The following is a 13,723-nucleotide window of genomic DNA, read 5'->3' on the forward strand; positions in this document are numbered from 1 at the left end:
CAGGACGTCGGACGCTGAGCCAGAGCAGATTCTGCATACCGAGCCCGCATATTTAAACTTGCATTTCGCGCTTAAAACTAGATCGACGGAGTTCATCTAGTACATACCATACGAAATTCATTACAAACCGAAATTAAACATAGCAAAGGGAAATCCAACACACTAGCATATTACATCTACTTGTTGCCGAGTCGCCGTCGCCGCCCTCGTTGTCGGAGTCCCCGTCGCCACCCTCATCGCCGGAGTCGTTGTCGCAGGGCGGGGGCTTGTTGTCGTGGAGGGTGTAGTAGATCAGCGTACCGGAGAGGGTCGAGGCGAGCTGGTACTCCTCCCGAAGCGCCAGCATGCGCGCGGCCGCAGTTGCATCTCCGGCTGCGGTGGCGGCCTCCTTCGCCTCCTACAATGCGCGCTCGGCTGCCCGGAGCCACTGGATGGATGAATCGAAGAGTCTCCCGAGTCGCCGGAAAGTCGCCCACGCCCGCAAGCGGATGCTGCGGGATTTCGCGCCGCCGGTGCGTGCCTGCTCCCTGCGCTTCTCTTACATGGGAGGGCGGAGAGAGGAGTTGTCGGCCTCGTCGTCGTTGCGCCGCTTGCGGCCGGTGAACACACCACGCCCGCCGAACCCCCGGCCGCACCCGAACCCATTGTGCCCGCTGAACCCCCCGCCGCTGCCACGCCCTGCACCCTCGGACGCCATCGCCGCCAAGATCCGGTGGTCAAATGCGCCGGAAATTGCTGCCGAAGGGGAAGAGATTTCTCGCCGGAGTTTTGATTTTGTGGTGGAGATGGATGAGGGGAATGACGGAGGGGACCCTAAAATGACCCGGCGCCCGCATATATATCGGAATGACGGTCGGTTTACAGGCCGCTTGTAAAACTATTACGGTTCGGGCCTTTTTTGCAGACCTGCTCGGCCGTATTTTTGTTTAAACCAGCCGAAAAAACGCAGTTCACATGACTTGCATGGGATTTGCTAGAGATCCTCTTAAACAACAAGTCGAACGTCCTCAAAAAAAAAAATGAACGTAGGCGCTACGAAACGCGAATGTACAGGGCGCCACTAGTAACTGCACGATCGGGATCGAACGGACGAGAAGTAACCACCATCCCAGCCGCCCGTCCCACGATCCAGCGGCCGCGGATAAACCCTAGGCGCCCGTGAGATCCTATATAAGGCGGGGCCGACGGCATCCATCCCTCCTCCACCTCCCACCCCATCGCCGCCGCAGGCTTTGACTCCATCGCCTCTCCCTCCTCTTCGTCTCCGGCCGGCCAGGTACTCCTCCCCGCCGCCCGCCGGCCGTTCCCGCGCCGGTGGTTACCTCCTCTCGCTCGTACGCCGTCGCATTTGTAGGTCGATCTGGTCGGTTTCGTTTCTTAGCCTGTCGCGTGAGCTGATTACCTAGATGGCTAGATCTGCTCGGTTAGCCCGTTCGCCTTGATTTCGAGCCTGTCGCATGAACTTTGTGTTAGTCTCCGAGGCTCTGGATCTCTTGAAGTTTGCATGCTAATCACCGTCTTGTTATAGTTGGTAACTTGATGCGATCTGTGTGTCTCTTGTTCTAAACTAGACCTGCTGTAGAGCGATTAGTTTATTTGCAACCCTTGGGCTAGTTAGATGAGGATCTCGTGATATTTAATCCTGCAGCTCCAGTTTGTATTATCCTAGTTTAGATGTGTATTGTTTGGACTGGTCTTTGTTAGCAAATTGGAGATGCAAAAGTGCCCATAGTCTAATGGTAAAGACTGAAGGCCTCCTTGCGGGGCCTTCTCATATAGGTTCGATTCCTATTGGGTGCTTCTGCAGACGATCCCCTGCATCTCCAATTTGCTCTCAACCTGAATTGCCTTGTTAAGTAGTTGCCTTGCCTGCTAATCTTGTCCCATCGGATTAGAACATGCTTGGCTACTTGACAAGGTATTCTGGTCTATGTTTATCTTAATCTTCTGTTAAGAATCGTTTGGATTAGTTTTGCATGCCTTATGTGATGAATTTGAATAATTGTAGTGGTGCTATCACTGAATTTAACTGTTTTCACTGGCACTGTTTGTGTCTGTTGGTGGTTTGTTGCTGTATTATTAGTTCAATTCTATTTGTTATGTAGTTTCAAGTCTAGTTCTGATTGCCTGTCAAGTATTGCCTGATAATTTATATATTTGTCAACGATTGTATGTTTTCATAGTATTGTTTCAAATTATCACTGTCATTGAATTGCTACCATTTGAATAAGAAACAACTTCTCGAACTCATATCACCATCCCTAATTGTCTATGCAGGTAGTTAACAGCTCCAGCAGCCATGGGGAAGGAGAAGATCCACATCAGCATTGTGGTCATTGGCCATGTCGACTCTGGCAAGTCAACCACGACCGGCCACCTCATCTACAAGCTTGGAGGCATTGACAAGCGTGTGATCGAGAGGTTTGAGAAGGAAGCCGCTGAGATGAACAAGAGGTCTTTCAAGTATGCCTGGGTGCTTGACAAGCTCAAGGCTGAGCGTGAGAGGGGTATCACCATAGATATTGCTCTGTGGAAGTTCGAGACCACCAAGTACTCGTGCACTGTCATTGATGCTCCTGGTCACCGTGATTTCATCAAGAACATGATCACTGGGACCTCCCAGGCTGATTGTGCTGTGCTTATCATTGACTCCACCACTGGTGGTTTTGAGGCTGGTATCTCCAAGGATGGCCAGACCCGTGAGCACGCTCTCCTTGCTTTCACTCTTGGTGTGAAACAGATGATCTGCTGCTGTAACAAGGTATACTTCTATTCAACTTTCAATGGCCGTTTTAATGTGTGACCATCTGATTTGTGTACCATTTTGCTATCAACTTGATAAGGCTTAGAATCACTTATTTAATTTCTATGTTCATTAGTACAGAAAATATCCTATAAACTGATTGACATCCTTTTGCTATCCACTTGATGTTAAGGTTAAGAGTTACTTGGTCAATGTCAATGTTCATTATAACAGAAACATCCTGTAACTGGTTGACATCTTTGCTCTCCACTTGATGTAAGGGTCAGAATTACTTGGTCAATGTCAATGTTCGTTAGCACAGAAATTGATTGACATCTATGGTATTATTGTAATATGTTGACTGATTTGTTTTTTCTATTTAGAAATGTACTATATCCTTGTTGTTTTAAGGTTCAGAACTACTTAGTAAATGTCCAGGTTCAGTTTATAAACTTTTGTCATGTTGCTAAGTTTTGGTGATTTTGTCTTACAAGTTCACCCAGTAGTTCTCATCATATATGTTACAGACTTTGTTATATATCTTAATTGATAAGGGCAACTGTTTGTTTGGTTGTTATCTCTTATTCCGTGCAATGTCCATCAGTACTTGGGTATGTACATGTATGATGTTTCTCTTTTTTGTGTTCGTTTGCATCGTTTTCTCTTACTCCGCAACTTCCGTCAGCACCTAGGTATATACATGTTTGATGTTTCTCATTTGTATTTGTTTGCATCATTATGTCATATTCCGTGCAACTTCCATCAGTACTTGGGTGTATACATGTATGCTGTTTCTCATTTGTGTTTGTTTGCATCGTTACTTTTCAATAATTCTGTTTATCTGATGTGACTGCTCTTATGATCTGTTCCAGATGGATGCCACCACTCCCAAGTACTCGAAGGCCCGTTATGAAGAAATTGTCAAGGAAGTCTCTTCATACCTGAAGAAGGTCGGTTACAACCCTGACAAGGTTCCCTTCGTTCCCATCTCTGGGTTCGAGGGCGACAACATGATTGAGAGGTCCACCAACCTTGACTGGTACAAGGGCCCCACCCTTCTTGAGGCCCTGGACCAGATCAATGAGCCCAAGAGGCCCTCCGACAAGCCCCTGCGTCTTCCCCTTCAGGACGTGTACAAGATTGGCGGCATTGGAACTGTGCCAGTGGGGCGTGTTGAGACTGGAGTCATCAAGCCAGGCATGGTTGTCACCTTTGGTCCTACTGGCCTGACCACTGAGGTGAAGTCTGTGGAGATGCACCACGAGTCTCTCCTGGAGGCGCTTCCTGGTGACAACGTCGGCTTCAACGTCAAGAATGTGGCTGTCAAGGATCTCAAGCGTGGGTACGTCGCTTCCAACTCCAAGGACGACCCTGCCAAGGAGGCTGCCAACTTCACCGCCCAGGTCATCATCATGAACCACCCTGGCCAGATCAGCAACGGCTATGCCCCAGTGCTGGACTGCCACACGTCCCACATCGCTGTCAAGTTTGCTGAGATCCAGACCAAGATCGACCGGCGGTCTGGCAAGGAGATTGAGGCGGCGCCCAAGTTCCTCAAGAACGGTGATGCCGGGTTCGTCAAGATGATCCCCACCAAGCCCATGGTGGTGGAGACCTTCGCTCAGTACCCTCCCCTGGGCCGCTTTGCTGTGCGTGACATGAGGCAGACGGTTGCGGTGGGCGTTATCAAGGCCGTGGAGAAGAAGGATCCGACCGGCGCCAAGGTGACCAAGGCTGCGGCCAAGAAGAAATGAGATGGTGTCAGGTTCTTTACTGCATCTATGATGGTGGTGGCGGTGACGGCATTTGGTGGTGGTGATAGTTGTTCTAGTCGTTTTGAAAACTTGTTAAGCTTCGGTTATTTGTGTCGAGCAGTGTTGGAACTGCTTATTGCTCTGGTCATTGTATCGTTCGGTTGTGTTGGTGGAACTTTGTCAGTTAATGTTGCTACTATATATAGTCATCATGTTTGGAGTCGTTTTATGTCAGTTGATCATGTTTTTTTGTCTTGCAAAGTTGAATTTCTCTTTCCTTTCTTAACTACGCACGACAAGGAGTGTGCTGATGGTTTTTTATCCTATTCCTGTGCGTCCTTTACAGCCAGTGCTGATGGTTTTTTATCCTATTCCTGTGCTTCCTCAGCCAGAATATTTCTTTTGTCTTAAGACTTTGCAGCCCGATTTACTTGTGCTCTTTTCATTTCTCTGCTTCTCCAAACCGAGTTTTCAGAGCTCTGAGTAGATTAATTTTGTTTCTTTTTTTGCGCTTTTTATTATAATTATGCAAGGGCATGAAAAATATATTCCCCCCTTTGGCCCTTCTGCTTACACACACACGAAGGCCGCCGAGGCGTTTGTTTTATGATTTTATAATATTTTTTTACGGGAATATTTTCTTATTCATCAAATGATGTGATACCGTTTACAATCAGAGAAATAAAATCAGAGGCGGATTAGGATGAGGGACGAAACAGTGCGCTACTGCCTTTGGCAGAAACTTTACTATCCCGATGTTGACATCTGAAAACACGAGTGTAGCGATGTTAGAATAGTTCTCAGCATAGGAGATTGCATCAATAACTAGAGAAGAATCAGATTCCGCAGTTTATTGCAACCCATTCTCAGAAATTATTGCATAATAGCGTTTCAGCAACTTCCGCATCAGTTTATTTTTAGGGTAAAAACTTCCGCATCATTTGTATCAACCAGGTCACTGCGGCAAAATGGCCCCATTCATCACGCAGAATTGCTCCTTAGTCCCATTCTTGTTTGCTTCGTTTGGGTTGCAATTGGTTAATAGGGTGTTATCGGCGTAGTAGAAAAAATGGGGCGACCCATTTCGTCCGCTGGCGTCCGTTTGGGTCGGCGCGTTGACGCGTCCGCTTTTCGTCCGCAGGCGACCCATTCCCGGCCCATTTTTGAGCAGGATTTGCGTCGGCGTGGACACGTGACGGACGCGCGCACGCTCGCCTTCTCCTTCCCCGTGCCCGCTGGTCGGTGGCACATTGACCTTCCCCATCCAACAGCAACCCTCGCCCGCCTCCTTCGTCGCGACGCTGCCGCCCATTTTTGCCGGCGCCTCCACATCCGCCCAGCAACGCTGCCCATTCCCACGTCGCCCGCCACCGCCGTCTTGCCGCCGGGGAGCCGACTGCTTCACACCCCCGCGCCCCCCACCACACAGCCGCCCGTGACCAAGAAGCCGCCTCGCCGCCCCGGCCAGATCCTCACCGGCACACTCGTCGGACGCCGACCCACTCGTCGGACGCCGGTAGGGCAGCTAGCTGGTCCGTGCGCGTTGCGACTCACTTCGCCGGCCGTCTCCTTCGTCGACGCCCGCAAGCTGTTCGACAGTTTGCCAACGTACAAAGTGGACTCCGCCGACGAGTTCTTTTTTCACAATTTCCTTTGCGACTCCGACGATTCGTCGTCCGATGACAAGGAGGAGATATTGGCTGCCGTGTTGGTCCATCACCACCTCAACAGCTAGCGGTCGTTGTTCCGTGGCTCCATTCCGGGCCACCTTCCGGCGTTGAATCGCAACCGAGAGAGCAGGCATTTCCTTCTTTGGAAGGACTACTTTGATACAACAAACCTGTTGTTCAAACATCAAAAATTCCGCCACCGTTTCCGTATGAGTAGGCATCTTTTCAACCGTATTAGAGAGGGGGTGGTCGGCTACGATGACTATTTTGAGTGCAAAGAGGATACCGTTGGCAAGATTGGTTTCTCCTCTTATCAGAAATGCACTGCCGCCATCCGAATGCTTGCATACGGAGTGCCCGGTGATCTCATTGACGAGTACGTCCTTATGAGCGAGTCTACATGCCTAGTGTCCCTATATAAGTTCTGCAAGGCTGTTATTGTTGTGTTTGGCCTTGAGTACTTGAGAGAGCCGACTGCTGAAGATACAACCCGTTTGTTGGCGATGAATGCCAGCAGGGGCTTCCTAGGGATGCTTGGCAACATAGACTGCATGTACTGGGAGTGGAAGAACTGCCCTTCTGCTTGGTAAGGGCACTATAAGGGCCATGTCAGGGCTTGCACTGTCATACTAGAGGTCGTGGCGTCTCAAGATCTCTGGATCTGGCACTCTTTCTTTGGCATGGCTGGATCACACAATGATATCAATGTGCTTCAGCGCTTGCCGATGTTTGCTAGGTTTGCCGAAGGCAACAGCCCACCGGTGAACTTTACTGTCAACGGCCACAACTACGACAAAGGATGCTACCTGGGTGACGGTATATATCCTCAGTGGACCACTATTGTCAAGACAATACCCAACCCTGTTGGAGAGAAGAGGAAAATATTTGCCCAAGAGCAAGAGAGTGCTAGGAAGGATGTCGAACGTGCCTTTGGTGTTTTGCAATCTCGATGGGGCATCGTTCGGTATCCTGTTAATACCTGAAGCACACAGAAACTGTGGGATGTGATGACTGCTTCTGTGATCATGCACAAATATGATCATAAGACGAGCGCCCGGAACGTCTGTATGATCAAGGGTTTCAGTTTCAGGGTGAGAATGTTGTGCCTGAGCATGGAGGAGCGGCAACGTTTGAACAGTTCACCCAATTTCATCATGACATGCGTGATTGGGAAACTCACGTGCAACTGCAAAATGATTTGGTTGAGCATATGTGGGCTCATGTTGGCAACCAATAGATGTATCTTCTTTTATCCGTTTGCAAAACTATGTGAGACATTTTTATTTTTATTCGGCTTGTAAAATTATGCTATTTTATTCGGTTCAAACTATGTTATTTGACTATATGTTTAAATGCAAATTCATCAATGGAAAATTGAGCTACTTGTTGAAATAGGGCGGCCAACTGGCCACACCGGTTGATACGTCCATTTTGCATCATGCTTTTATATCGATATTTATTGCATTATGGGCTGTTATTACACATTATGTTATAATACTTATGCATTTTCTCTCTTATTTTACAAGGTTTATATGAAGAGGGAGAATGCCAGCAGCTGGAATTCTGGGCTGGAAAAGGAGCAAACATTAGAGACCTATTCTGCACTACTCCAAAAGTCCTAAAACTTCACGGGAGCACTTTTTAGAATTAATAAAAATACTGGCGAACACATCATCCAGAGGGGGCCCACACCCTGGCCACGAGGGTGGGGGGCGCGCCCTACCCCCTGTGCGCGCCCCCTGTCTCGTGGGCCCCTGGCAGGCCTCCGGTGCCCATCTTTGGCTATATGAAGTCTTTCGTCCTGGAAAAAATAAGGAGGAAGCTTTCGGGACGAAGCGCCGCCATCTCGAGGCGGAACCTAGGCAGAACCAATCTAGGGTTCCGGCGGAGCTGTTCTGCCGGGGAAACATCCCTCCGGGAGGGGGAAATCGTCACCATCGTCATCACCATCGATCCTCTCATTGGGAGGGGGTCAATCTCCATCAACATCTTCACCAACACCATCTCTTCTCAAACCCTAGTTCATCTATTGTATCCAATCTTTGTCTCAAAACCTCAGATTGGTACCTGTGGGTTGCTAGTAGTGTTGATTACTCCTTGTAGGTGATGCTAGTTGGTTTATTCGGTGGAAGATCATATGTTCAGATCCTTTATGCATATTAATACCCCTCTGATTATGAACATGAATATGATTTGTGAGTAGTTACGTTTGTTCCTGAGGACATGGGAGAAGTCTTGCTATAAGTAGTCATGTGAATTTGGTATTCGTTCGATATTTTGATGAGATGTATGTTGTCTTTCCTCTAGTGGTGTTATGTGAACGTTGACTATATGACACTTCACCATTTTTTGGGCCTAGGGGAAGTCATTGGGAAGTAATAAGTAGATGATGGGTTGCTAGAGTGACAGAAGCTTAGACCCTAGTGAAAGGATCGATATAGTTGACTAGAGGGGGGGGGTGAATAGGCAACTAACAATTTTTAGTTTTTCTTTACCAATTTAAACTTTGCATCAAAGTAGGTTGTCTAGATATGCAACTAGGTGAGGAACCTATATGATGCAACAACAATAAGCATACATGCAAGCAAGAGATAAAGCACAAATAAGCTTGCACAAGTAAAGGCACGAGATAACCAAGAGTGGAGCCGGTGAAGACGAGGATGTGTTACCGAAGTTCCTTCCCTTTGAGAGGAAGTACGTCTCCGTTGGAGCGGTGTGGAGGCACAATGCTCCTCAAGAAGCCGCTAGGGCCACCGTATTCTCCTCACGCCCTCACACAATGCGAGATGCCGTGAATCCACTATTGGTGCCCTTGGAGGCGGCGACCGAACCTTTACAAACAAGGTTGGGGCAATCTCCACAACTTAATTGGAGGCTCCCAACGATACCACGAAGCTTCACCACAATGGACTATGGCTCCGTGGTGACCTCAACCGTCTAGGGTGCTCAAACACCCAAGAGTAACAAGATCCACAAGGGATTAGTGGGGAATTCAAATTTCTCTTGGTGGAAGTGTAGATCGGGGCCTTCTCAACCAATCCCTAGAGAATCAACAAGTTTGGTTGGCTAGGGAAGGAGATCGGGCGAAAATGGAGCTTGGAGCAACAATGGAGCTTAGAGGTGAAAGAGGTGGTCAACTAGAGGAGGAAGACACCCCTTATATAGTGGAAGAAAAAATCCAACCGTTATCCACCAACTCAGCCTGCACAGCGCGGTACTACCGCACCTGAGGCGCGGTACTACCGCAGGGGCACGCGGTACTACCGCACCTGAGGCGCGGTACTACCGCAGAGCCCCGCGGTACCACCGCCCACGCAGCAGAGACCAGAACAGCCACACATGCACTAAGGCAGAGGGCGGTAGTACTGCTGGCGCGGTACTACCGCTCCCCCTTGCGGTACTACCGCAAGGCAGGGGCTGTCCAGGGATGGGAAGGCACGGATATAAAAAATTACATCCGTGGCTACTTCCGCGGAGTTGGAGTCAATGCAAAAACCCGACGCAGTAGTACCGTAAGTCAGCCGCGGTACTACCGCGCGAGGCGCGGATGTAAAAAATTACATCCGCCCCTTACTGCCGCGTACTTGCGGAACTAAGCGGGGACCACGGTACTACCGCTTACTAGAAGCGGTACTACCGTGGGACCTTGCGGTACTACCGCACCAGCGGGCGGTACTACCGCAAGGTCCTGCGGTACTACCGCTCTAACGAGCAGTACTACCGCACCCCCTAGTTCGGCAAACAAGAGCAATATTTGCATAGACAAGGAAAACATAGGATGCTCCAAAGGCTAGAGGAAAGGAGGTGCAAAGGAAGATGTGTACGTGATGAATCCACCCAACCTTTCCAACGCGGACCCCCTCTTAATAGTACGGCTTCCCTACGACTCAATACCATCGAAAAGAGCTGAAGAGAAACGCCGTCTTCTATAGCCTTCAAGGGGAACCCAATCATCTTGTGCCTAGTCAATATATCTGAAACATTCGATGCACATGATTAGTCCGCAAAAGCATTGTCATCAATCACCAAAACCAACTAAGGGATAAAAATGCCCTTACAATCTCCCCCTTTTTGGTGGATTGATGACAACACGGGATTTGCACGAGGGTATAACACAAAGAGCAAGGGCAAACCCCAAGTCTCTAAAATATAGACGGGCTCCCCCTAGATGTGTGCTATCTCGATGAGTGCTTTGGACTGCACGGCGCACATACTAGGATCAACACTCCCCCTATATTTTACAGACATGGCAAATCTTGCAATAAGGCTAAAGCTAAGCAAGATAGACAGGAGCATAATGTAATAAGCACAAGATAGAATAAGCTCACTACGGTGCGATAGAGTGCATATGTCTTACACCATATGATAGAAGGTCTCACGAGCACAAACCAAAGCAAACAAAATAAACGAAGTTCAACTGACCCAAACATGACACAACTCGCAAATCCTACACTCTCTCACCCTTTGGCATCGAGACGCCAAAAAGGCAGAGAGGACACCTACAGCAATAGTGGTGGCTCAAGCGGAGTAGTCACTTGCACGCTCCTCGTCAGACTCTGCAGTTGGGACGGACTCCTCCTCAGACTCGGTCCACCGATAACCCTGCTTGTGCAACCATTCTGCCTCTGGGGTGATGTTCACCTCTGACCCGCTAGAAATGTTCTCGCCAAAGGTCCTGAAAATCCGCTTGTCACGACGGCGAGTCTCCTTGGAAGCCACATGGGTCTGGTACTGCCCCTTTGCTTGCATACAGAACAACATCTTCATCTTGTTCTTCAGTCGCTTAGCCCAAGAAGGCTCAGAGGTGGGAGGGATGTAACCCTCAGAGCTATCCTCGTCTGCTGCCTCCTCCTCATCCTCATCTGCATCCACGTCCATGGCAGCCGCAGTATCAGCACGAGAGGTAGTGTTGGCCCACTGAGGCTTGATACAGAGGTTGATGGGCTCATGCCGGATCCATCCAGGGGCCTCAAACTCATCCTGAGGGTAGACCCGCTCCCAGGTAGCCGAGATCAACTGAAACAGATAATGTCCATAGATGGGGACCTTGCGGTTGTAGACCGCAAAGCGAAGCTCATGCCACATGATATGAGAGACATCAAGTGGTGGTGTCTGAGAGTTGCGAGCATCTTCACACAGGAGCATCATATCCACAAGATAGGCATGCACCTTGTCCTTGTCCCCAATGCGTGGGAAGAGAGTGTTGCGGAAGATCCGGTGCATGATGTCAAGAAAGGAGTTGAGTACCCAAGATGACTTGCCATTGGAGAGCCTCTTCTCCACATAGTAGGGCATAAGCTTGTTCTTGTTGGCAGACTCGGGATTGGCATGAGGGCGAACACCTTGGGGTGTGGCGAGCCCCTCATCCGGAACCCCAAGCAAGGTCATGAATTCTTTCTAAGTAGCAGTCAGCTGCCGACCATTGGTCATCCAAGTCATGGTCCTTTCCTCATTGGGATGAAAATGCACTGAGGCAAAGAACTGAGCAAGGATCTCAGGATCATAGTCTTTGTGGAATGAGATGATATGCTCAATGCCAAATTGCTCCACTAGGTCCAAAGCCTCACCAAAGTATTCTCGGTGTGCCTCTTTGCGCATGTGATGCATGTTGATCCACTTCACCTCCACATGGATATTTAGCTTGGCCTTGATGACATCCAGATAGATGAGATTCTGCTGCTTGGTCCAGAATAGATCATTCCCTCGAAAGTTAGCACGAGGGTTTCCATACGAATTGATCTTCCTCCGAGAGATGAACTCAGCAAGCGGTATCTCATCCATACCCTTGGCGGGGTCCTTCTCTTTGGTGACAGTGGTCTTGGTTCTGTGTTGGGGGGCATTGGAGCCCTCTGCTTCCTCTGTGTTGCGCATACGCTTGGACCCCGTGTCACGGCTTGGATTGGAGCGGCGAGCTGGAGCACCTGAGCCACCACCTAAAACACACACCACAAAACAAACACGCACGAAACACGAGAAGGATCAATGCAAAGACCACAGCAAAGCAGGTGAAACAAGTAGACATGGCATGTGAGAAGTGCCACAAGAGGGATTTGAGACAATGGTAATATCGTGTATTGCGCCACTTGCGGTAGTACAGCTCCAAGGAGCGGTAGTACCGGACGTGCGGCAGTACCGCACTAGCAGGGCGGTAGTACCAGACGTGCAGTACTACCGCACCAGCAGGGCGGTAGTACCAGACGTGCGGTAGTACCGCACCTGGAGAGCGGTAGTACCGCACGGTGCAGATCTGAAACAACCATGGAGATCTGAGCACAACTGTGTCAACACGCGGTACTACGGTCGACCAAATCCATCACGGGACAACTATAGCAAGTACCATCACTACACAAAACTGCTATCCTACATCCTACTCTTGCATAGATTTGGCCTAAAATCTCAAGAACAACTTGCATCTCCCCAAAACCTAAAAACAACAAGACGAACAAGAAAAAGGGAGGGATTGGGGAGAAACCTTGTTCCATGGCAAGAGGGAGTGGTGGGGAGCGATCACACCGGTCGGAATCCGAGGAGAGCGGCCGAAGACGGAGATCCGGCAAGGACCTCCGGCGCCGTTCTTGAGAGAGAGAGACGGAGTGGGGAGAGAGACGAATGGGTATGGGGGGTTTAGAACTCCCCCTGCCCGTGTTTAACCCCCACACGCCCTCGACCGCACGGTAGTACCGCACGTCATCGCGGTACTACCGCCCCGGGCGGAAGTACCGCACCGTGACTATAGTACCGCTCCCCCAGGCGGCAGTAAAAAATTACTGCCATGCTGGGTGCGGTAGTACCGTGCACTCCTCACGCGGTAGTACCGTACGTCATTGCGGTAGTACCGCCCCGGCGGAAGTACCGCACCGAGGCCGTAGTACCGCTCTTCCAGGCGGCAGTAAAAAATTACTGCCGCGCTGGGTGCGGTAAGTACCGCCAGGGCGGAAGTACCGCACCGAGGCCGTAGTACTGCTCTTCCAGGCGGCAGTAAAAAATTACTGCCGCGCTGGGTGCGGAAGTACCGCACGCCCCCCCTTGCGGTAGTACCGTGGTAGGCCACGGTAGTACCATGAGCTCAAGAAAACATAGTTTCAACCAAAAGAGAGGACACCGAAGCACGGAACCTTCAAGCGAGAGACCACACCAAAGAGCTAACACACTGGACACCACAAGCACAAGCTCGTCACAAAGGAAGAGAGGCAAGAGACAACACAGACCAAAAACGAGACACAAACTCTCCAAGGAGAGGGCGGTGGCCGGAGCCACCTATGTTTGAGTCAATTGGTATGGCACCGCGAAGAATTATCCTTGGGCCCATGACCAAAACTCGTCTTTGAAGCACAAGTACCATAAAAAATGGCTAATGTGAAAGAGTTGATCACTTTATGCATAATGGGGGAGGGAGAGTTCATTGAGAGAGCAACACTCCCCCTATGTCCATGCCTACACCTAGATTAGACAACAAGTTGAGTGTGGTGGGGTGTGCAAGGGTTCAAGCAACATTGCTCGAATCAATGATATTTAGCTCATGCCTTAACTCGCGAAATCTTGCTTCATCCAAAGGC

The 13,723-nt window shown here is 49.7% G+C and overlaps 1 protein-coding gene across 1 annotated transcript; it reads left to right on the top strand.

The window, feature by feature from the left end:
* Positions 1 to 1,093: 1,093 nt before the first annotated feature.
* LOC109746311 (elongation factor 1-alpha) lies at positions 1,094 to 4,731 on the top strand. Its single transcript, XM_020305432.3, has 3 exons — positions 1,094 to 1,276; positions 2,278 to 2,761; positions 3,616 to 4,731. Exons 2-3 carry the CDS (start codon positions 2,300 to 2,302, stop codon positions 4,495 to 4,497), a joined length of 1,344 nt encoding a protein of 447 aa, XP_020161021.1. The 5' UTR covers positions 1,094 to 1,276; positions 2,278 to 2,299; the 3' UTR covers positions 4,498 to 4,731.
* Positions 4,732 to 13,723: the final 8,992 nt, after the last annotated feature.

This window comes from Aegilops tauschii, chromosome 2 (assembly GCF_002575655.3).
Source record: "Aegilops tauschii subsp. strangulata cultivar AL8/78 chromosome 2, Aet v6.0, whole genome shotgun sequence".
NCBI classification, from domain to species: domain Eukaryota; kingdom Viridiplantae; phylum Streptophyta; class Magnoliopsida; order Poales; family Poaceae; genus Aegilops; species Aegilops tauschii.

Coding starts and splice junctions, on each gene's coding strand:
- LOC109746311 (XM_020305432.3), top strand. CDS start 2,300: ATGGGGAAGGAGAAGATCCACATCAGCATTGTGGTCATTGGCCATGTC. Junction 2,762..3,615: donor TGATCTGCTGCTGTAACAAG/GTATACTTCTAT, acceptor GATCTGTTCCAG/ATGGATGCCACCACTCCCAA.